The sequence below is a fragment of the Serinus canaria genome, chromosome 19 (genome assembly GCF_022539315.1).
Source record: "Serinus canaria isolate serCan28SL12 chromosome 19, serCan2020, whole genome shotgun sequence".
Taxonomy (NCBI): domain Eukaryota; kingdom Metazoa; phylum Chordata; class Aves; order Passeriformes; family Fringillidae; genus Serinus; species Serinus canaria.
In genome coordinates this window covers 1281895-1305944 of record NC_066332.1, presented here as the reverse complement: position 1 = coordinate 1305944, position 24050 = coordinate 1281895, and the positions used below count along the sequence as shown (strand labels likewise).

At 50.0% G+C, this 24050-nt stretch overlaps 1 protein-coding gene across 1 annotated transcript; it reads left to right on the top strand.

Annotated features, from left to right (window-relative positions):
• The first annotated feature begins 1745 nt into the window (after positions 1-1745).
• TADA2A (transcriptional adaptor 2A) lies at positions 1746-23509 on the top strand. Its single transcript, XM_030232954.2, has 16 exons — positions 1746-1812; positions 2789-2989; positions 3612-3718; positions 3937-3996; positions 4536-4627; positions 5235-5392; positions 6657-6745; positions 7458-7530; positions 12336-12399; positions 13737-13780; positions 14283-14393; positions 15680-15751; positions 16417-16549; positions 17331-17374; positions 20668-20741; positions 22039-23509. Exons 2-16 carry the CDS (start codon positions 2965-2967, stop codon positions 22222-22224), a joined length of 1332 nt encoding a protein of 443 aa, XP_030088814.1. The 5' UTR covers positions 1746-1812; positions 2789-2964; the 3' UTR covers positions 22225-23509.
• Positions 23510-24050: the final 541 nt, after the last annotated feature.

The following is a 24050-nucleotide window of genomic DNA, read 5'->3' as shown; positions in this document are numbered from 1 at the left end:
ACAATATCAATGCTTATGAGAAAGCGTTCTGGGTTCTCTGGAGCCTCTGCCAATTGAAATCTCAGCGGTGATTTGGGATGGAACAGAAATATTTCACCCTTCCATGCTGGGGGACAGGCACGTGTGGTTACCGAGCACTCCAACGCCCGAAGCTCTGCAGGAAAAGGTGATTTCCATCGCCACCGTGTGTCCGAGGCAGAAAACGCCACAAAAACTCCACCCAACAGCGCCGAGAAATCCCACCGAGAGCAGGGAGAGAGGCCTGATAATGCTCCCCCTGATTTCTGGGTGTGCAGCCTCCAGGTTTGCTGGCACAGCTGCCCCAAAGCTGCTGTGGTTCCCCGGGGGCTCAGCCTGCACTCCTGCACCGGGCTGCAGGGCAGCAGAAATATCAGCAAATAATTTCAAATAGTGAATGAAAGTGACCTCACTCACTGAAACCTGAGTAGCAGCGTGTGAGCACTGAAATCATTCCAGAGGATGCACCTGGATCTTCCTGGGGTGCAGCTGGAGTGACAAAGGGGCTGGGAGTTGGGCTGAGACCCTCTGGAGCTGTTTCACACGTGCCTTGGAGCAGCCACGGGGTGGAGGCACCTTCAGGGCTCTGCTGAGCTGGAAACCACTGGAGCAGATTTCAGAGAAAAAGACTTTTCCTGTCACTGCTCCCTCCAGGAGCCATCGGGGGCCTGTGGCTTCAGCTCAGGTCAGCCAGGAGACGTCGTGTCACTGAAATGCTGGTCTGAAAAACCTCTAAGACTCCACAGATTTTTAATGTTCCTTATGAATATTTTTTTCATTCCCATGACAGAGGCATAACAGGAAGACCCTCAACACTGAAATATCTCAAGTTCACAGAAAGCTGCAGGCTTCAGGAGAGCATGTTTCCCTTGCAGATGCATCACCTTTCCTGGGAACAGCAGGAACCAGATCCCCACAAGCTGATTCCTTCCCTTAACCACCCAGAGTCCTAACTCCCAGATGCAGGAAAAACCTGCTAGCAGAAGCAATAAATATTTCATTGACATTCCACACTTTGCCTCTCCCAAGTTCTACATTTTTTCCCATAATTTTTCACATGCAAAAAGGAAAAGGAAATAGAGGCCAGCATTTTCAATCTGGTCAATAGTTCAGACAAGGAGCAGAGATGGACAGGGAGGAATGGCTCCAGACTGCCAGAGGGCAGGGTTAGATGGAATATTGGGAAGGAGCTCTGCCCTGTGAGGGAGGGGGGCCCTGGCACAGGATCCACATCCCTGGCAGCGTCCCAGGCCAGGCCGGACAGGTTTGGAGCACCTGGGACAGTGGAAGGTGTCCGTGCCATGGCAGGGGTGGCACAGGATGATGCTGAAGGTTCCTTACCCAAACCACTCCGGGATTCTCTCTGCTCTATCTGCTCTAATCCCTCACAGGGCCAGCTCCTCCCGTACCTGCTTCACAAGGCCATCCGCAGTGCCAAGTGAGCCCTCTCCTATGAAATCACCCTTTCGCCACCTCAAGAGCTGCCGGGATGCCCCCGAAGGCCGAACGCCGCCCGCTGACGGCGGGAGGAGCGCGGGGCTCTCCCGGGCGGTCAGAGGGGCCCAGGGCTGTTCCCCGCGGGACACAGGTTAGAGGTTTTTCACACCCGCCTGTGCCGGTGCCCCGGTGTGACCCCGCTCCCGCTGGCCCGGCCGGGCCCGGCGCCCTCAGGCCCCGCGAGGGGCGGGGCGGGGCCTGCGGCGCGCGCCGGGCCCGCCAGGGGGCGCGCGCCCCGCCCCGGCGCGTGCGCACGGCCGGGCACGCGCGCGGGCCCGACCCGCCGCCCCGAGCGAGGTGAGAGGCGGCCCCGGCGGCTCCGGCTCCCCCCGCCAACCCCGGCGGGGCGCACCGGGACCGGGCCGGGCCGGACCGGGGGGGAGCGCGGAGAGCGCGGTTCGGGCGGGGGGGGCGCGGGGAGCGCGGCGCCGGGAGCGCGCGCGCTTCTCACGGAGCCTCGCGGGCCGCGGCGGGACCGGAGGGGGCGGGGCCGCGGTGGGGGCGGGGTCGGGCGGGGGCGCCGCCTGGCGGTGATGGGGAGAGGGGGCAGGCGGGAATGGGGATATGGGAATGGGGACTTGGGAATATGGGAATGGGGATATGGGAATATGGGAATGGGGATATGGGGATAGGGGAATGGGGATATGGGGATGGGGACTTGGGAATATGGGAATGGGGATATGGGAATGGGGACTTGGGAATATGGGGATATGGGAATGGGGATATGGGAATGGGGACTTGGGAATATGGGAATGGGGACATGGGAATGGGGATATGGGAATATGGGGATATGGGAATATGGGAATGGGGATATGGGAATATGGGAATGGGGATATGGGAATGGGGATATGGGGATTGGGACATGGGGATATGGGAATGGGGATGGGGTTATGGGGCATTGGGAATTGGGATATGGGAATGGGAATTGGGATGTGGGAATTGGGATATGGGGGAGTGGAATATGGGGGAGCGGGAATTGGGATATGGGGAGAGGGGACTGAGATATGGGGAATGGGAATTAGGATGTGGGGAAGCAAGGACTGGGATATGGGGAGTTGGGATTGGAATATGGGGGAGCGGGAATTGGGATTTGGGAGAGTGGGATGTGGGGAGTGGGGATTGGGATGTGGGGGACTGAGAACTGGGATAGGGGCAGTGGGATATGGGAAGTCCTGGGAGGTGCAGAGCACCTCCTTGCATAACTCTCCTGAACCCTCACTTTGGGGTTGCATCCCCACCACCCCACATCTGTGTGTTGGATTTCTCCCCACAGGCAGAGAGGATCCGTGTGGAATGGGGTCTGAAGGCTGCTGAAGCCCTTCTGCCTGCTGCTCAGGACATCCTGGGAGGGTCCCACCAGGAGGGCTGGGGGAGAGGCAGCATTCCCTTGGGATTCCCAGTCTGGGACCAGGTTTCACCCCAGGGAGCACAGCCAGCAGCAGGGCAGGGATGGAGCGCCTGGCCTCCTTCAGCAGTAAGTGCCAGCACATCAGTCTGCTCAGGAAAAACCTGATGGCACAAGGATTTCTTGGAGCAGTGGGGTTTTGGAGTCGCCATCCCTGGAGGTGCTCAAAAAGTGTGTGAATGTGGCACTTTGGGGACGTGCTTTAGAGCTCACACAGGCGATTCTGTGTGAGTTTTGTCTGGTTTTTCTCTACTTACAATTGAGCTGGAGCTGGTTCAAATGCATTTCCTTGGGAAATGTCAGAATCATGGAACCACAGGCTGGTTTGGGTTGGAAGAAACCTTAAAGCCCATCCAATTACATGCTCTGCCACCGTCCCAGGCTGCTCCAAGCCCAACCAGGCTGGCCTTGGACACTACCAGGGTCCAGGGGCAGCCACATCTGCTCTGGGCACCTGTGCCAGGGCCTGCCCACCCTGCCAGGGAAGGATTTCTTCCCACTTCTTCAATCTAACCCTGCTCTCTTTGAGTTTGAAGCCATTATAACCTGACAGTCCTATTTATTGATGATCCATAGGACCATCCTGAGCTGGGATGAGCCATCAGCTGCAGGGGCTGGGCCCAGGGGGGCTGAGGGGCTGCCCAGGCAGTGCTGTGCCTGTGTGACAGGAGATCCCCTCTGCTCTCCCCAGGTGACCCTTTTGACAAGCCCCCGTGCCGGGGCTGCTCCTCGTACCTGACGGAGCCCTACGTGAAGTGTGCTGAGTGTGGGCCCCCTCCCTTCCTGCTGTGCCTGCAGGTGAGTGCCAGAGCAGGGCACAGCTGGCACTGCTCTGACAGAGCCACCAGGGGCTGGCCCTGCCATCCCTGCCATCCCTGCACCCCTGCTTGCTCAGAGACACAGGGGGCTGGAGGGTGGAGCACTGAGACAAGGGCAGGTGGGCAGAGAATGGGAGTTTAAGAAGGGAAAATCTTCTCAGGGCAGAAGTAACACAGCTCTGGTCTTTTGTTCTGCAGTGTTTCACCCGAGGATTTGAGTACAAGAAGCACCAAAGTGATCACACTTATGAGATCATGGTAAATATTCCTTTTGCACAGCCCTGCTCAGTCTGGGCTCTCACAGCTCCCCTTGCTTACTCACATCACACTGCAAGAAGATGCAATTCTTTGATTCAGAGGTTTTAAACTATTAAAAAAAAGAGAAATATCCACCTGGAACAGAGTGGAGTCGTGGAGTCACTTAGAGCTGCATCTCTTTGTTGTGCCTGGGTGGCACAGTGCTCCTCACTAGACTGACAGTCCTTAAACCAGGCACATTGGCTGCTGATTCTCTAGGCTGTTCCTTCTTCCTCCAAATCAATAATTCTTAAAGTCTGCAGTGATTTTTTCTGTGTTTCATGGTGCAGCATTGTGCAATTACAGCTGGGAGACACAACATGTTCCAGTATTTGCTGTGGTTGATGCCCTAAGTAATCCAGTAATTATTCAGCCAGGTTTTGTGGAAGTTTAAAGCTACCAGAATTACCTCTTGTGTCACCCTGTGGTTCAGAACTTCTCTGCCCTTTCTGAGGTGGGCTGGACCACAGGATCACAGTTTGTTCTTTTTTCTTCTCCAGACATCTGACTTCCCTGTGCTGGACCCCAACTGGACAGCTCAGGAGGAGATGTCTCTCCTGGAAGCTGTGATGGACTGTGGATTTGGGAACTGGTGAGGGTTCTGTGGTTCAGCCAATTCCAGTCAACAACGGGCAGGTTTTCCTTTCTTTCCCCTGGATCTCACTGTGGAATTCATCAGTGGCTGTTCAATGACACTAATTCAGCAGCTAAAGGCAGGCTGGAGTATCAGATCCTGTTTTCATGAGCTATCTGTCTCCTCCTTTGTTAAAAATAGTTGTGTTAAAATTCAGAGCCCCAGAACTCACAGAAGCAGAGCTGGGAGTTCTTGGGTGCACGTTGCAGTCAGAAGTAGGGTTGATAACTGGTCAAAGAGTTTGCCAGAGCCAGTAAAATGTGTTAAAAGCTCTCAGATAACATCAGTAAATCCCAAGCCTGTTAAAGATGTGGCACATCCCATCAGCCAGAGGGTTTCCCATATGGAAACAGTGAATGGCATTGTTCATGGGCACCCAGAACTGTTCCCTGGCACCAACAAGTGAGTGTTGGTGCTGAGAGAGTGAGTTCAGGCACCATCACAGGCCACTTCTCTGCACACAGCCAATCTCTTGTCCAAAACTACCTTGTCCCACTGGAGAAATCTGAGAAACCCCAACATTTCTGAGTTGTTCACACCATGCCTCCCCGTGTCCCCACTCCAGGCAGGACGTGGCCAACCAGATGTGCACCAAATCCAAGGAGGAGTGTGAGAAGCACTACATGAAGCACTTCATCAACAACCCCCTGTTTGCCTCCACGCTGCTGAAGCTGAAGCAGGCAGAGGAGGCTCAGCACCACGAGACAGCCATTCCCTTCCACTGTGAGTATCCAGCCCTGCCAGGACAGGACAGGCAGCACAGATCTGGGTGCCTGCATTCCCAGAGGGATAACCTGGGCTGGAATGTGCCCTGGGGGGTGTCAGGAGCTGGGTTCTCTTCACACTGGATGGGTTCCTGGGGGTACCAGATACACAAGGCTGCCAGCTCCACGGGCAAGGCAGGAAACGAGGTCTGACCCAAACATCAGGGTCTCAAAAGCAGAACAGAAATCCTCCACAACCCAGCAATCAGCCCAGCAGAAGTTTGGGATGTTTTATGCCACCCCAAAGCTCCTTCAGGTGTGTCCCTCAGGACAGATCCAGTGTGCTGCACAGCAAAGGGAGCTGAGCAGGGATTTCTGCCTTCAGGCATTCCCTCTGCTCCTGAGCACATTTCTGTGTTCACACCGTGTCCCAGGCCTGACTGCTGATTTAATGTGTCAGAAAATCACTCCTTTCAGCTATGCTGATTTCACACCTCTCCCTTGAAAGCTGCCTGTTAAAAAAGTCTGCAGCAAGTTCACAAATTCTCAGTTTTCCTTGCATTTCACATCTTTAGCATTCCCCCAGTCTGGCAGCTGCTCACTGCAGAGCTCCCCAGCCTCCCTGGGCCAGGCTGGAGCTTTACATTTCCCACTGAAGTGGTTAGAGCTAAACAGTAGGAACTGGGCAATTTTGGTTCTGTCCCTGGCTGCTATTGATATTTTTATGTGCCCTGGGCCAAGACAAACTCCCTGTGCCTCAGCCTGCTTTATCTGTGCCGTGGGACACACAAAGCTCAGCTCCTGCACTGAGAGCCTCAGACTGCTGCTGTCTGTGAAACACCCAGCTCCTCAGCTGGGAAGGGCTGTAAAACCTAGGAGTTCTCTGCCTGTAATTGCAGCCCTGCCAACGGCCCCCAGAAGAAGGCAGATTTACCACTCCTGGTGCTATTAACTAAAGGAACCTGCACGCTGAGCCCCAGGGAGATTCAGAGGTTTGCAGGGGGATGCTGAGCTCCAAAATGCAAAGTTTACATTTTATTACCTGTTTATTACCTTGAATTTGTGTTTGACTCTGGAGAATACTACGAAGATCTCAGATTGCAGGGTTTTCCTCTGGATGAACTCTGTCTTTTCTGGCTATAACACTGAATAAAAAGCCCAATCAGGGTATTTTTCTTCCACTAATTATTCCCACTTTTCCTGCAAAATAAACACTTATTTACAGATCCTTAAAAGAAGATCTCAAGCCCCACTCAACAGCTGAAAACCTTTGTATTTTGCAGCTGCTGATGATCCCCCACGGCCCACCTTTGACTCCTTGCTCTCCAGGGACATGGCTGGCTACATGCCAGCCAGAGCTGACTTTGTTGAGGTAAGAAACACTCTCCTCCCGTTTAATCTTAAATTTATTTCATCCTCCCATGTATTTTAAATTGGCTGCTGGGTGCAAGCCCAGCTCACCCAGCCCTGTTGGCCCTGCCTGTCCTTGCTGTTGATGTGAAAGCCCCAGAGGAGGGCACAGGCAGAGGGATGCTCTCAGTCCTGGGCTTGGGGTGAGGAGCTGGGAGCTGCCATCTGATCCTCCCTCCCAGGTGAGAAATTGGTGATTAAAGCTCTGGGTTAATGAGGTGGCACTGGTGGCCTGCAGAGGCAGGGCAGGAGCAGGGGCTGCAGGAGCTGCTGCTGCCACCAGCTGTCCTGCTGTCCCACTGTCCATCTGTCCAGCTGTCCGGCCGGGGTGGCCCTGCTGGGCCAAAGGATCAGCTCCAGCACTGTCACCTGCCTGAGGGGAGCACACACCCTGCTCCACATCCCCTGGGGGAACCTGCATTGCCTTCCATGCTTTGGGCATGGAACAGGCCCCAGCTCCTGCTCCTGTCCTGTCCAGCCCCCCAGGGCCTGGGTTTGTACCTCTGAGCAGAATCAGCACCCAAAATCCCACCCAAGGCTCTCAGCACATGGGGGTGTCCTGAGCCAGGCCAGGAGTTGGGCTTGGGGATGTCTGAGTCCCTTCCAGCTCAGGACATCCTGATTTCAATGTTTCAGTGCTCATTAGTGACCATGTGTTAATCACCTCTGAACAGGAGTTTGACAACTATGCTGAGTGGGATTTGAGAGATATTGATTTTGTAGAAGATGATTCAGACATTTTGCATGGTAAGTGCCATATTTCTGTACCCAGTCTGAAAACTGTTTCAGGTGCCTGTGCAGCTTTTCATTTCATTTCTTTCTCCATTCACTTTTAATGGCTGGGGTTTCATGTTTGGGTTTTTAATGCATTAAATCTATCGGGGTGGGTGTCACTGCAGGCAGCAGGGAGGTGTGCAGTGTATGTGAAACACGTTAAAAGTGTTGGACTCAAAGCTGGGATTTTCCTGTGTTCAGCATGCCCTGAGTTAGAGTAGCATCAGCTGTGTGTGACAACTTCCTTTTTATTGTGGAGATGATTTTATGAGCCCAGTTCCTGCTCTGGGTTTCTGTGAACATGCTGCCTTAATCACACGAAATAGCAGGAATTACTGAAGTGACATTTTAATCCCCAGAGAGGAGCAGATCCTGCTTTTCCCCACATTTGTAAGTGCACACAGGGTTTAGGAGTCCTGTGTTTGTGCCTCAGAATGCTGCCATCTGTGTCAGGCAGTTCTGAGCTAAAGCCTTTGCATCCCCTGGAGACAGACAAATCCCTGTTACGTACAGACAGGCTTGGCAACGTTAAAAAAGCCAGTCTGAAGTGGAGCAGTGCATGCAGGAGCTTTAGGAATGCAAACTGCCCTGGCTCAGGGCAGGTCCTGAGTCCCCTTTCAGCTTTTATTGAGGGGGGACTGGCTTGAGGCCATGGCAGGGACTGCTCCTGCCAGCTCTCTGCTGGCTCCTGGTGAACTGAAAAAGCAAAATAATCTCCTGCTTCTGCACATTAATGACAGACCCAGGTCCAGCACTCCCTTACACCTGCCCTCCTGCCAGCCCCCATCCTCCAGGAGCTCTGCTAGCTCCTGCTGGAGCTGGATCTGCCTGTGCTGCTGCACATCCTGCAGCAGGGACTTCCACAATCCAATCAGGAGTTCACAATTTAATTATGTGTTGGGTGAAATGTCTGTCCAATGTTTTTACCCTGTAATTTCATTGGGTGCTCTCTGCTCCATCCCTCAGCTGTCTCCAGTGCTTGGGAGGAGTTGTCAGGCATTTGCTGTCTCAAAGTGCCTGGCAGAGCTGCTGGAGCGTGGCCAGCTGCAGGTTGGGTCTCTTAGCCCAGGAACATCTGCCTCCTCACAGCTGTCCACATCTGCCCACATCTGGGAGGGAAAGCCTGACAGAAATCCAGCCAGCTTCTTTGCTTTTCCCTGGGGAGAGCAGGAATTCTTTCCTAAAGAATTTGGGGTGAGGTCTTTCACTCCTGCCATTTAACACAAAGAAAGGCAGGAGCCACATCCTCCCTGTGCTGCAGTTTTGACTCTGCCCACTTTGCCTGAGAGGATTTGCACAGGGCTCTTGAGAGCAGGGCTGGTTTAAGGAGCTTTGTGCTTGGGGATGGGCAGAGGGGCTGTGGGACAGCCTGGGTGAAAGTGAACATGGGACAGAAATGGGACAAAAATGGGACACAGGGCTTGAACAATTTCATAGCCCAGAGAAACCCAAATGGGGCCTCCCAGCCAGGACTGAGGTTCAGGTGGGGAAGAAAATCCTCAGTTTGTTTTCCTTCCACATGTTAAATCTCACTGGGTTCAGGATTAACTTTTGAAAATGACTTTTATATTGCATTTTCTGCAAGTCACTCAGGCTGGGGCCTGGGACACCCCAGTACAATTTCTGTGGTCTCTCTTTCCTGCTCTTGGTGCACCAGAGCTCAGTGCTGCACATCCCACAGCAATATTTGTGCTTCCACTGGAGTGGAATTTCCCCTTCTCCCCTTTCTCCCACACTGTTTTCCATAATATTTTGTAAAAATATTTTTTAAGTAGTTTTAGATCTGAGCTGCTTGACCTCTGTTTTCTGATGTATATCTTTTATGTGATTTTTATATTTAAATCTTTATCTCATGTATTTTACCTGTCAGATTTTCCCTGTGTCACTCTGAACAAGTTCTTGGTATTCCCACAAGGAAATGCTATTTATTGCAAGGTGGGAAGGCTCCCAGGCAGCTTTTGTGAGGATCACAGAACCTGTGCCTGTACCAGCTCTCCCCACCTCACAGGAGGTCACAGACATCATTCTGCCACTTCTTGGTATCACTGAGGTGGCAAAATTGGTATGAAATCTCTCCCATTTCAGTTCAATTCTGGAATTGTTCTCTTTTGCTCAGTGCTGGCAGCACAGCAAGGACATGCAAATACATATTGCAGTTACACAAAAACATAATGGACAGATCAAAAGCACCAACCAGTTACAAGCCTAATTCAGCCCACAGTGCTTGAATATTTCATGAACTGCAAGTTTTCATCAGGCTGAATTAGAACGTTGGTAATTTATCTTTTTCCCAGCTTTTTCCCCCCCCTTCTCATGTAAATGATTTTTCACTTCTAACACTGCAAAGTAATTGCTGAAACCACAGATGTAGAAGTGAGAGGAACTAGAATGCAACTGGCAGGGAGATGTGAAGTTGAGCTGCAGGGCAGTCAGTCCATGTCCCTCCTGACAGAGCAGTGGGAGCTCTGCCGTGCTCCAGAGGCTGATGGGTCCTGCTGTGCTCCAGGGTGCCTGAGTTTGGGCTGCAGCCCTCCAGCTGGTCCCACAGGCTGTTCACTGGGATTACTTTGCTTTCTTCCCATTACCTGGGCCTCTCCTGCCAAGGCAGGTTCTCTCCCTGGAACAAAGCTCTCACTCATGAGTGCTCCACAAACCTTCCTGCACACCAAGTCAGCCTGGAGAGGAATGGAAAGCAAAGAAACTGTTTGGGACACACTCTGCAGAAACCAAAATATTTGTTGTTTTTTGGTTTTTTTGGAGTGAAGGAAGGAGCCTTGAATTGCTGGCTATCAGTGGGGCCTTCAGAGCCTTATCAGAGCCTTATCAGAGCCTTATCAGAGCCCTGTCAGAGCCTTATCAGAGCCCAGAGTGGACTCTGAGCACGGGGTGAGCCTGGAGGATCTGACACAGCAGCACAAGCAGCTGGCTCCCTGCAGAGCCCAGGGGGGAAGGCCAGGCAGATCCTTGCCATTCCCCCAGCATCTCCTCTCCCATTCCATGCTCCTGCAGCAGTCAGAGGTGTTCATGCATTCCAGAGCTGGCAGTGCCTGTCCTGCCTCACTCTGCCTGGTACAAACTAAAGTGTGGCAGAAATGCTCATGGCTCTGGGAGCAGAAGCTCTGTTTTTTCCCTTCATTTGTTCCTTCCTCTCCCCAGCTGATCATCATTTCTTTGGAATATTGTGCACCCAGGTGAAAGCATCAAAACTCCGTGGTTAGAGGTGCATAATTACTTGTGATATTTATAGAGGTTCTCCAGTGCAGTTTCTGCATGTACTTATTAAGTTCTGCCCACACAAACCCCAGAAAATAACAAGTTGGCTGAGCTTGCAGAGGGTTTCAAAACTACAAAAATATTTTCTGTAAATTGGCTCCAATTCCAGCCCTTCCTAATGGATTTCATTCATGTTTAACTTGCTGCATTCCCAATTTCCTGTCCCCACATTTTAGCACGAAGGAGAATTTGCTGTCTCTGCTTGTTCTTAAATTAGGAAACTCAAATCCCTCACTGTGAAAATACACAATGATGCTGGAAAATGCAAGAAATTTGGAAAAACAAGGAGGAATATTGCAGCACCCCTCCTAGCTCATACAGAATCCTTTACTCCCAGATTAATGTCAGAGCAACTTGGGACAAACTGAAGGGGTTTTATTGGGATCAAGCTCCTGAATCCCCACAGCCTCTGGGCTTTGTCCCTGTTTGTGTGAAATTTGATTACCCAGAGGGATGCAGGGATGCATTTCCCAGAGGCTGGGGCTTTCTGGTGTTTACACCTGCACACAGAACCACACTTTTTAATTGCATTATTAATTATTAATCTGAGAGTGCAATCAGTGAACTGCCACTATCAGTTTTGCTCTTTTTGTGTAACTACAGAGAGAAATGGATCCTGGGTTCTGTCCCCCTTGGGCCACCCCAGTTCCACTTTTTCCAAAATCTGGTGGTTGTGTCACAGCCTCCAAACCACTGCCAACCCTTGAGCCTCTTCCTTCTGAGAGCACATGGAAATTTTTAACATAAATTAAAAAAAAAAAATTGAAGATCAGCCACCTCTAGACTCTTTAATAACCTAGAATTTGTGTTATCCAACAGAGTAAGGGAAGGGAAGGTGATAGGTGTCTCTTTGTCTTGTCTTTCAAGAATTTACCCCCAAAATAAGTTTATTAAGCTAATGGCTGCAGGAAAAAGGAGCTGCAGGCTGTGTGAGAGGCTCAGCCAGGCTGCAGACAGGTTGGATTTGGGGAAGGATGTGACTTCTAATGAGCATGGCTTTTTCCTGGGCTTCTTCACATTGTCCTGAACTATTCTTTGTTCTCTGGCAGACAGATCCGTTTGGAAGTTAACAAGCTGGAATCTTCCAGGTGTCTTTAACAACTGTAGCAAAGGTGACTTTGAGTCCTCACAGTCCGAGCTGTGTCTGCCTTTTGGAGTTCCCTGTTCTGGGCAAACATCTTTGCCCAAAGGTGGCACCTCAGGAGAAGGAATACTTGGCTATTGCATGTGTGAGGGAACAATATTTGCAGGTAGCAGAACAGTCCAAGAAGGAGGAGGAGAGGAGTTCTCAGGACCTGCCCAGGTTCTTGTTGACAGGAGTGATGGATTTGGCAGGAGGGAGCAAAGGAAACCTTCCCCAGGTGGCGAGGGCTGCACTGAGCTGATGGCCCTGTCAAATTGCCTGAGGATTTTTAAACCATTTCAGCCTAGTGTTAACACAAAAGCTTGGAATTCAGCCTCCTGCAGTGATTGCTTATGAATTCTTTCATCTTTGTGTTTTGCAGCCCTGAAGATTGCAGTTGTAGATATCTATCATTCCAGGTTAAAGGAGAGACAGAGACGGAAAAAGTGAGTTTGGAGCAGTCACTGTGCTTTTCCTTCCCTGTGCAATGCAATCATTCACTTCCTGCTTCAAATAAATCCTGCCAGACTGTGACTGATTGCTGGACCCCCTCTTTTCCCCCAGAAATATTTGCATCATTATTTTTAAATCCTAGTGGTCCCTAAGTTAGTTTTCCACACTGAAGATAACTCGATTGCTGACGTGGGCTTGAATAATTTGTTCAACTCATTTGACAGCGTTCTAGAATGACTCAATCTGTTAATTAAATTAAGTTTTATTATAACTTTGAAGTACATTGTTCAATATTTAAAATTATATCTTGCTGGATTACTCCATACTGGAAGGATTAGTGATTTGAAGTGAGGCTGCTCCAGTCCTTCTCATAAAACTGCACAGTTCTGCTGAGTGACAGGAAGGATTGACCTGGATCTTTATAATCCATAAATAAAAAGTATTTATGTGGTGTAATTTCCATGATGATCAGTCTTGTCATACTAAAGAAAAGTGCTGCAGGGCTCTCCATAACTCTTGTGGTTACACCAGTGTCAGGTTTTGTGGAGTTTCAACAGCAGGATGGGACAGAAATCTGGCAAATGCCACAAAAGTCAGTGATGTCACTGTCAGAAAGGTGACTCTGCAGGGACAGGAAGGTTTTGTGCTCAGCAGAGGAAATGTCATGGAATTCACAGAGCAAGTTCTGGGCTGACCTTGCCAGCCCAGCTCTGTGCTCTCTTGTTTGCCAGTGGAGTCACCCCAGAGCAAGGAGCGTGTGGCACTGCTCACCCTGGTGACAAAGGGACCTGGCAGGCACCTGCCTTCCCTCTGCTCCTTCCCTGATCCCAGCAGGAGCACTCCAAGCCCAGAGTTACCTCCCTCACCTCTGTAAAACCCAGGCTGCCATGGAAAAATGCCTTTCTCCTGTGCCAGTGGTGGCATTTCCAGTCCAGCTCTACCCTGTGCTTTAGCAGAGGGAAGTTTGTCTTTCTCTGAAGCTGGAAATGATGTCCATGAGACATTCATTACCTCTGATTTTGGAGGGACAAGTTATAAGATGCTGTAGATGTGAAATGTGTGCCTAAAGAAGCAATTTCCAACCTTTAAAGTGATTGCAGCTCCCTTTGTGCTCAGTGCCAACGCACACCACTGTCCAAGATTTACCCTGATTAAAGACACACTGCATCATGTTTCCATTCCAGCCAGCCCAGGGCTTATGGAAATTTCATTCATGTTTAGTTTTAGATTCCTCTGATGGTCTAAATCAAAGTTTCTTCTGAAGCCTTTGTGTTTGTGAGGCAATGCAGGAGTAATGGCCTTTATTAATATAATTTTCTTTCATTTCCAGAATTATAAGAGATCACGGCCTGATCAACCTCAGAAAATTTCAGAGTGAGTATCAGGTGTAACTGCTTGACTTCACAGTGGCAAAACTTCACACATTCACCACTTCCAGGTCACCAGTGTGGTTTGTTCATACTGGAACATATTCAGATGTTCTAAATTCCAGCAGATTTCCTGCCCCAGCTGTCTCCAGCTGTCTGGTTCTAACTACTCCCAGCCCAGTGTTTTAGTTCTTGCCTCAAAATTGCTCTTCAGAAGCATTTGGGCTCTGCTGAGTGGGGAAAAGGGGGAAGGTGTAACCCAGGCCTTGTGAGTGCACCTCACTCTTGTGAGAAATGACTGAGCAACATTTAAATATCACCCTTTGTGCCTTAAGGACTTTAAGGGCTGTAACTTCTGTTGCTTTTTACTCAGCAGTTTGTAGCTGTGGCACCAGAAAGGCCCAAATGTGGAGTTTTGGGCAGTGCCGAGGCTGGGGCTCACAGCAGCCCCCAGAGAGGCGTTTTCCCTGGCAGCAGGGCTGGTGACATGTGGCACTTTGCCCCTGCAGTTCTGGAGAGGCGTTACCCCAAGGAGGTGCAGGAGCTGTACGAGACCATGAGGAGGTTTGCCCGGATCCTGGGGCCCCTGGAGCACGACAAGTTCATCGAGAGCCACGCGCGTGAGTCGGGGAGGGCTGCAGCCCTGCTCCCCACACAGCCCTCTCCTGGGGGCAGGAGGTGCTTTTCCTCCTCCTCCCCCATCTAACCACCTCAGGAAAACAAATACATTTGTGGTCTGATGTGTTGAATGAGCAGCCAGTGGGTTTTTTCCACTAAACTGTGTCCGAGCTCTTTGTTTGAGTTCGCAGCTGACTGAACATTCTGGTCACATGTTAGAGGTAATATTTTTTATCTAAAGAGCACTTTTTATTTACTGGGACTCTGTATCAGGGGAAGAATAAAATCCCTATGTTATGTCTGTGTGGAGAGATTGGGAGCTGGCAGCAAAGTGAATTCTTTGAAAGACACACGGTAAAGTACTTAATGTCACATAATTACATAGTGCAGTGGTCATTATGTCCTTACCTTAGGGGAGAGGCATTGTTCCATCCCTGAATCATCCCACAGCCTGCATTTAGGCAGATTCCAGCCCGAGTCACCACATCCTGCTTCATTCTGTGACTTAAACTGGGACAGTTGTTGCTCATTAGAAAGAACAAAGCATTTAGGAAGTTGTGCCCGTGTTTTCAGGACACCCGGCGTGAAATACCAAAAGCATGATCCTGCAAAGTCATGAGTCCTGCATGGGAGTGCTGCTCCTGGAACCTGCTTTTGTTGTTGTAGTGGCTGCAGATCCTCAGGTGAACCTGGCAGGTACAGGCACTACACAGGTCTCCTGAGCAGCAGCAGGAATTAAATTCCCAAGGAAACTTGCTCCCTGTAAAACTGAGCAGTGCTGGAAGGCAGCTGATGAAAGCAACAGACAGGAAATATCTCTGAGCAAAAGAAACATTTCGTAATTTCATCTTCCTGACTGCAGGAAAAAAATTGTCTGCAAGGAAACATTTTGGAAGGTCCAGCTAGGAAAATCATAGTTCCAAGAAAATATTTGATGTATAAGGAGCCTGGCTGGAGCAGTTCCTCAAAGCTGTTGAAATGCCTTCTAGAAATCCACATTATTGTTATTTGCCTTGTCTAGGGTATGGCAAAGGGACTGTCAAAGCATGAAGAGAAAATGCCTTTTCAGAGCACAGAAATTCTAGAGACCAGCTGAAATCTGTGACCAAGGAGCACGGGGACAGAGAGATACTGAGATCTTGTGGAGGGAGGTTAACTCTGGCTGTGGTTTGTGTGTTCAGAGCTGAGCTGTGCAGGCAGATAACAAAGAGCCACATTCCCAGTCCACCCCACTGACCCACTTTTGCTTTTTTGGTTTTCCCTCCTGCCACCTCGTGGGGTCCAACAGTGGAATTTGAGCTGCGCAGGGAAATAAAGAGACTCCAGGAATACAGAGCAGCAGGAATCACCAATTTCTGCAGTAAGTACCTGATGCATTATTCAGCCCACTCCCATCCATCAAGGAAGGGAAGGATGATTTTACAACATTCAGGATGTGTTGAATAAAAAGGCACTTAGCTCAGAGAGGCTCTGGAGCTGAGCAAGGCTTCAGCAATGATGCACAGTCCAGCTGGGCTGGTTTAGAGCTGATCTGAGCCATCAGCCTGGAGATCACAGGGTCTAACATAGCTCTGCTCTGGGCAGCACTTTGCAAAAGCTTCATTAAAACATGTTTATGTCATGGCACAGTGGTCTCAGGGCTTTATCTTGGGACACTTGCACTGCCTGTCGACACCTGTGATATCTGGAGAGAGGCCTAAGACCTCCACATAACAAAATGGCTTGGTTTATCCTGGAATTGGATCATGGAAGCCTTTTCTGTTTGATTTGGGCCTGAAATTAACAGGGGGAAGGGTGCAGGGTGGAATCTGATCCCTTCTGGTGCCAAGTGGTGACCACCAGGGAGAACAGCAGAGGCTGGGCCGGGAGCAGAGACCTTCCCAAAATCTCCTGAAGCAGGGACAAGGCTTGTGCTTTGGGAGTGGCAGGCTCCTGACCTTCCCAAAATCTCCTGAAGCAGGGACAAGGCAGCCTGGAGTGTTTTGGGGAGGCAGGTGGTGAGGGCAGGCTGTGTGTGTGCCACAGGTGCCCGGACCTACGAGCACCTGAAGAAGAGCCGGGACGAGGAGCGGCTGAAGCGCACGATGCTCTCGGAGGTGCTGCAGTACATCCAGGACAGCAGCGCCTGCCAGCAGTGGCTCAGCCGCCAGGCTGACATGTAAGCACTGCCACGGGGTGCCCAGGGAGCCTGGCCCAGCCTGGCACTGCCCCATCCAGCTGCCAGGGCCTTTGGGGCAGCCTGCTCCACTGGGAGGTGTCCCTGCCCCTCGAGGTCCCTTCCACCCCAGACCTTCCTGGGATTCTGTGGTTCACTTTGCATCCAACTCATTTTCCTGCCTGATAGTAACAAATCCATTCCCAGTTTATCAAAGTGGGAGCAGCCTGCAGAATTGAGAAGGGCAGAAGAGTGGGTGACAGCAATAGTGCTTGTTGAGTGCAGGCAAAGGAGGGACTCAAACCACACAGGTTTCTCAAATTTATATTTCAGGAACTGAGCTGCTGTTCATAAAGTCACGGAGGGAAATGAGCTCTTTATGGATATTAATGAGGGCACAGCTGATGCCTGAAATATTTCAGATGATTTTAGATGTAGCAGCATTATTAATGTGTCATCACCCTGCACGAGCACTTGGATTTAAGGAGCAAACATAAAGGAAGTGCATCCTGTGTGCAGGAGATGGTTTGGAACTTCCTCACTCAATCTCCACTGGATTTTTAATTGTGTGCCCCTCCACATTTCTTTAACAGGTTTCAGACATATTTTTCAATGTGGGAACACTAAATATTTATAAATCCTGTTGATTCCTAGTCAGGGCCTGGGTTATGCAAGTTGAATTGTATAATTATTGCAAGTTGTGGAAGAAGCACTTTCAGGGCCAACACATGCAGTTATTCCTAAAAAAACATGAAGGCAATTTGAAAATTTCCTTTCTTTTCAGTGATTCTGGCCTGACTCCCACGGTACCAGTTCCTTCAACTACAGGTAAGTGTTAGATGATATCTGCCAAAACCCAGTAGTATTTCTCTGGCAGCTTTTTTCTGACTTTTTCTCATGTGCCAAAGTGTCAGTCCTCAAGCCTCTCGGTGAAGCACTGCTCAAGTCAACATCACATCAATCTGCAAGTCATTGCACTCACATATCCTGCAGGATTTTTTGCTGAATTTCTAGATTTTTCTGACTAGAGGTCAAAATCCATCCTAAAGCTACATTAGCAAGGCAGGAAACAAAAGCATATGTATATATATGTATTTATGTAAGCATAAATCAGGTTTTTTTCCACCAAGAGGACCCCATCCTCTTTCGGTGCCCAGTCAGGACACATTCAGGGGTCAGTCAAGGTCCTCATGAACAAGACTTAAATAAATTCCCATCCCATTTGTTGAGGTCATGGGGTGACTGAGGCTGGGATAAAGTTTTACTGTAAGGTTGTTAAATGTTGCCAGGCAAAATGGCTTTGGCTCTGTCCCCACACCCAGTTTTTGTGTGGATGCTGTTAAACCACTTGAATCAAACCTCTCAGAGGTGGACACTGGGTTAATATGTTCTTCCTCATTTCTTCCTGGTAAATTTGGGTCAGGATCCCAAGCAGTGAGTCAGGGCACTACAGACTGTTCTCAACCTGTCTGGTGACTGCTAAGATCTGGTATTTTGGAGTAAAAAACAGCACTGTGTATCTCAGAGTCTGTGAAGGGAGGACAGTGTCTTCCAGCTGAAGGTCTGGAATGAGGGATGAACTTCCTTGTTTGTCAAGGATCCAGTGTCCCATGGAGGGGATTGTGTTGCCTGTGGAGCTGTGATAGCTCACAGTGTTTACAAGCAGCATCACATGTGGAACAAAACCCAAACAGAATACCACAGAGTTGCTAATTAAGCAAACATCCTGCCCAGGGATGCTGGGGAAGAGCTGCCACGTGGCTCTAATTAAAGGCTGCATCACTCTGAATATACAAGAGGGCAAATTAATGCTTCACTTCTAGATTCTAAGCTCTTGACTTTGCAGCCTTGATATGTTTTATTTAGTGTAGTTTGTGTGTGTGTGGTATTTTCTGGGTTTATAAAAGAGTAAAACTGAATTCTGTCATGTCCCTCCTAGCACAGTGGCCCCATGCCATGGGAAGGGGGAGCAGTGCTGAGAAATAACTTCCTTTACACCTCCCACAGACTCACACTCCAGCTTCTCCCCAGTCCCCCAGCTCCCTCTGCTCAGCTCCTCACACCCAGCCAGATCCCTTCTGTTCCTGCAGATGCCCAGGAGACACAGAGACTTCCCAGTGCCAGGGGCAGGACCTGGCCAGGGCAGGATCCTTGGGAAAAACAAATGTTTTTTGCACATTTCCCAAGGTCTCATCACTTCACCAAATTTGGGGAGTTATCCTGGGATAGACACCTATCTCTAGCACTGCTAAATATGCAGCCCACAGCTCAGGGTGAGAGACTTTTTTCAGTGTGAATAAATAACCCAAACTTTGTCCTGAGCTCTGCAAGTTGCAAAAAAAAAAAACAAAAAAAAACCAAAAACAAAACCCAAAACAACTATTAGGAAAAAAAAAAGCTGTCTGCAAGCAGAGAGCCCTTGTGAAAGTTTAGGCTATGCCAGGTAACAGCAAAGTAAACAGGAACTTATAACTGTTGTTTATATAATGATATAGAAACAATAGTGAAAGTGATAAACACCAGATGAGCTTGTGATAAATATTCCTTCAGAACTGTTCATCCTAACAGACAAAAAATCAATCCCCAAACTGCATTTGCCTTGCAATACCTGAATGGTATTTAAAGGCATTTGAAGAGAACTCTGCCTCATGAAGCTGTCAGTAATGCCAGAGAGAAATTGGCTTAATCACAGCAATAAAAAGTCTCATCATCCTTACAAGGTGCTGGTTTCAGCACACCTGGCACACCCTCCCTGCAGCTGGGACAGTCAGGAGGCTCAGCCCAGCTGAGCCATGCCTCATGCCACTCTGACACAAAGCTTTTGTCGTGCAGTTCCTCCCAAAAACCAACAGCTCACGAGTCTCATGCAACATTCACAGAGCTTCCAATTGCAAAACCAAACCTTTTGTGGCATCAGCAGAGCTTTCTGCTGAGCCCTGGATAGCCCTGTCTGTAAACACTTGGCTCCAACTGGGCTGAACTGCCTCCCTGGCATGGCCCAGGAGCAGCCACCCCACACTGCTGTGGTTCTGACAGAGCTTTTCCTCCTGATGCCCCACACTGCTGTGGTTCTGACAGAGCTTTTCCTCCTGGTGCCCCACATTGCTGTGGTTCTGACAGAGCTTTTCCTCCTGGTGCCCCACACTGCTGTGGTTCTGACAGAGCTTTTCTGACAGAGCTTTTCCTCCTGATGTCCCACACTGCTGTGGTTCTGACAGAGCTTTTCTGACAGAGCTTTTCCTCCTGATGCCCCACACTGCTGTGGTTCTGACAGAGCTTTCCTGATGGAGCTTTTCCTCCTGATGCCCCACACTGCTGTGGTTCTGACAGAGCTTTTCTGACAGAGCTTTTCCTCCTGATGTCCCACACTGCTGTGGTTCTGACAGAGCTTTTCTGACAGAGCTTTTCCTCCTGGTGCCCCACACTGCTGTGGTTCTGACAGAGCTTTTCCTCCTGGTGCCCCACATTGCTGTGGTTCTGACAGAGCTTTTCCTCCTGGTGCCCCACACTGCTGTGGTTCTGACAGAGCTTTTCTGATGGAGCTTTTCCTCCTGATGCCCCACACTGCTGTGGTTCTGACAGAGCTTTTCTGACAGAGCTTTTCCTCCTGATGTCCCACACTGCTGTGGTTCTGACAGAGCTTTCCTGATGGAGCTTTTCCTCCTGATGTCCCACACTGCTGTGGTTCTGACAGAGCTTTTCTGACAGAGCTTTTCCTCCTGATGTCCCACACTGCTGTGGTTCTGACAGAGCTTTTCTGACAGAGCTTTTCCTCCTGATGCCCCACACTGCTGTGGTTCTGACAGAGCTTTCCTGACGGAGCTTTTCCTCCTGATGCCCCACACTGCTGTGGTTCTGACAGAGCTTTCCTGATGGAGCTTTTCCTCCTGATGCCCCACACTGCTGTGGTCCTGATGGAGCTTTTCCTCCTGGTGCCCCACACTGCTGTGGTTCTGACAGAGCTTTTCCTCCTGATGTCCCACACTGCTGTGGTTCTGACAGAGCTTTTCCTCCTGATGTCCCACACTGCTGTGGTTCTGACAGAGCTTTCCTGATGGAGCTTTTCCTCCTGATGCCCCACACTGCTGTGGTTCTGACAGAGCTTTTCCTCCTCACCCCAGGCAGACGGAGTGCCCCTCCACTGAACCTCACGGGCCTGCCAGGCACCGAGAAGCTCAACGAGAAGGAGAAAGAGGTGAGGAGAGGATGGAAGGATCATCTCCACAGGCTGTGTCTCCACAGCACAGGAATGCCCACACTACGCCTGGGGAGCTGTGAATGTCACCTCAGTCACAGGCCCTGACTGCTCTTCCTTTCTCACAGAAATCATTCAGGTTTTCCAGCTGGCCTCTTAGTCTCCTGTGCTACACATACAGCACAAAGTGGCTGATTTAGCAAGGAAAGGAGCAGAGCACCAGGGTGTTCTTTGGTGCTGTTACCTCATCCATCTCCCTGCCTGCTCTGTGAGGCTGGGCTGAGCACAGGGGTTAATTTTTCTTAATGAATACTGGTTGTTTTTCAGCCCAGTGCAGGCCTGTCCTCTAACTCAGTGAACAATATTGAAATAAGAGATTATTATTTCTTAATAGAAATCCTGAGGTGTCCTTAGGCTGCCCCAGGCAGGTTGCAGTGCCCATGAAGCACAGCTGTACCTCAGCCTCCCCTCTGTGCATGTTTCCCTTGGCTGGAGCACTGGGAATCAGCTCCTGGCTTTGGTGGAACTGGCATTTCTGCTCCATTCAGCACAGGAATAATGGTGGCAGGACATCAGTGTGTGTGTGGAATCTGATTTCCTGGTCAGCTGAGACAGAAAGTCTGAGGGCTGAGGAATTCTGCAATTTCCTATCCGTGAGGAATGAGCATGAAGCATTTCCTTATTAAAGGGAGGAGACAGACAGTTTCTCCAGCAGGAGCAATGCCATGCTCCTGGAAGGCAGCTGGAATTTGGGAGCTGAGCAGGAGCTGTGCAGCCAAACAGCTCAGGGGCTGTGCAGAGCCATTCCTTACCAAACTTCCAACCACAGAATGCCTTCCCTGCACAGCTTCCATGCCAGACTTGTGGAGGGGGAGCTGCTTTTGTAGAAGGTATTAGAGCCTGAGTCTGCAGGGGATTAGCAGCCAGATGCCCTCCCTGGCTCCTGGCCAGCCAGCCCAGTTGCTGCTTCCAAGTGTGGCATGTGTGTTTCCCGGGCTTGGGAAGGAGCAACGCCCACACAGGACACACTCAGAGCTGTGCTCCTGCCAGCCCAGGGCTTGATTTCATCCTCCTCCTTGATTTTCCCATCAGGAATGTTTGTGAATGCAGCAGCCAGCAGGCTCCTCCCCTCCCTACCTGTGGATCCAAACAGCATTCCCATGTGCCTGCCCTGTGCAAGGAAACACTGGAAGTGTTCTCAGGAAAATATTCCCCGTGCTCCTCCCCCAGCAGGGCTCTGGGAATGGAAGGACATGACAAGTGTTGGTGTTTATTAACTTCACCTTTTGTCTTGCAGCTCTGTCAGATGGTGAGGCTGGTCCCTGGAGCCTATTTGGAATATAAAGCTGCTTTAGTGAACGAGTGCAACAAACAGGGAGGCCTGAGACTGGCGCAGGCTCGAGCCCTCATCAAGATTGATGTGAACAAAACCAGGAAAATCTATGACTTCCTGATCAGAGAAGGGTACATCACAAAGGCCTGAGGACAGGCAGCAGTGCTTGGCTGGAGCAGGCAGATGTGGAGAAGCTTTGAAGTCGCTTTGACAGCGCTGAAAGATTTCACCAGTGTTGAATGAAGGACATTTCCTTTTGTTTAAAACCTTTCGGGGCTTTTTTTTTTTCCTTTTTTTTTTTCCTTTTTTTTTTTTGTAAAAACAAGTAGGGAGCTTGGTTAAATTGCATGAATGCTGACATCTGTCTGGGTTCCTTTTGACTCTGCTGTTGTCAGGATTCCTCTGCCTCGCAGCGCTGGGAAGGATCATGTGCCATAGAAGCTGATGTTAAACGTGAATGGGCATTCATTCCTCACACCTCCTGTGGCTGCAGAGAGCATCACGGTACCTCTGTGCTGCTGGTGACAAAGAATAAGGACACAGCCACACTTTTTGCGGCACAGGGTAAAGAAATGCAGTCCCTCCCTCCTCGTGTTCCTTCCTAAATCAGCAACAGCTCTCAGAGGCGACAGCACGTGCCCAAGGGTGTAAAAATAGAGCTTGCAGTGGTCCAGTCTTTTTAACTTAATTGTGAAAAGAAAGGGAAAGGACATGGCAGGGAAGCTCCTCAACAGTTGTTACTTTTATGAGGTATTAGCACATATCCCAGCAGTTGGGCTGTGTACTAACCAAGGAGCTTGGATCCTCCTCCACCCCTGATTTGGGGGTGTCAGGTTAAATATAATCCCTCCATTTCAGTCTTCTGCTCCTTGGGAATGTTGGAAGCTACAGCCACTGCAGCTTTTGGGAACAGGAATAAAAAGGTTCTCGGGACCCTGATGTTCTCCCACAAAAAAGGAGTGAAGAAGCTCCTGTTTGTGAGGTTTTATTCCCTCGGCATTACCAGTGACATGCCTGAGGAGGTGCCACAAGTCACTGCTCAAACACAGCCCCCGTGACATCAGCTGATCCAGGAGCTTCAGCACCAAACGTTGGGATTTGGCAGTCAGTTGGATCATGAAGATTGTTCTCTGCAGGTGCAGCTTGTGTGTTTATTGAACAGTGAATTATTTGTCAGACAGCTTCCTGCTAAGGTGTAATGCTGGAATAATGTCCCACAGGAAAGCTGGGAGCCAGAACAGGGGGGGCGTTGGATCCTCCCAAGTTTGGGATCTCTTGGAACGGCCTAACTGAGCTACAGCTGCACCAGTACCTGTCTTAGGTGTTGAGGTTTGGGTTGTTGTTTGTTCCCCAAGAGTAATTATCCTGTGGACATGAGGTGCCATTGAATGTGAAGTATTTTGGTTTGTAATAAAATCAAAATGACTTGAAACCATCTTCCATCCACGTCCCCAGACTCGGAGTGAGACTGTAAAGGTCACACAGCTGCCTGGATCTATATCCATCAGCTCCTCACCAGGAGGGAGGAGATAAACCCCAGCAGCGGCCGTAGGGATGCAGCCACTGCATCTCCCAGCAAATATTACTGTTTAAAGAAAAGCAGCAGTAATAAACGACGTGTTGGAGATTAAAGTCCAGAAACTGAGACTGGGGATGCCAAGGCAAAGGGCACAGTAAGCTGTAAAACCTTGGGAATGTTTTTCCCACTTGTCTTTTAACAATGAACAGCCAAACTGCCTTTCCTTTGCCCAGCCCTTCAGGTGACTGGCACCCAAAGGCATTAAAGGAGCCGAGGGCACTGGAACCATCCTGGGGTTGGTTTTGGTGGGCTGAGGAACACCAGCCCTCACTGCACTCCAGACTCACAGCTGGGGGATGCAGATCCTTAATTACAGGTGGACATGGAACATTAACTATGGAACCAGGCTGGAGATGGGCACTTTGGGCTGGTGGGACCTGCATGGTTGGTGACACCA

What these genes read in the sequence shown, in the direction of transcription:
- TADA2A (XM_030232954.2), top strand. Translation starts at nt 2,965, where the DNA reads ATGGAGCGCCTGGCCTCCTTCAGCA. An exon ending in GAGAGACAGAGACGGAAAAA is followed by an intron (nt 12,400 to 13,736) that starts GTGAGTTTGGAG and finishes TTTCATTTCCAG; the next exon opens with AATTATAAGAGATCACGGCC. An exon ending in CTCAGCCGCCAGGCTGACAT is followed by an intron (nt 16,550 to 17,330) that starts GTAAGCACTGCC and finishes CTTTCTTTTCAG; the next exon opens with TGATTCTGGCCTGACTCCCA.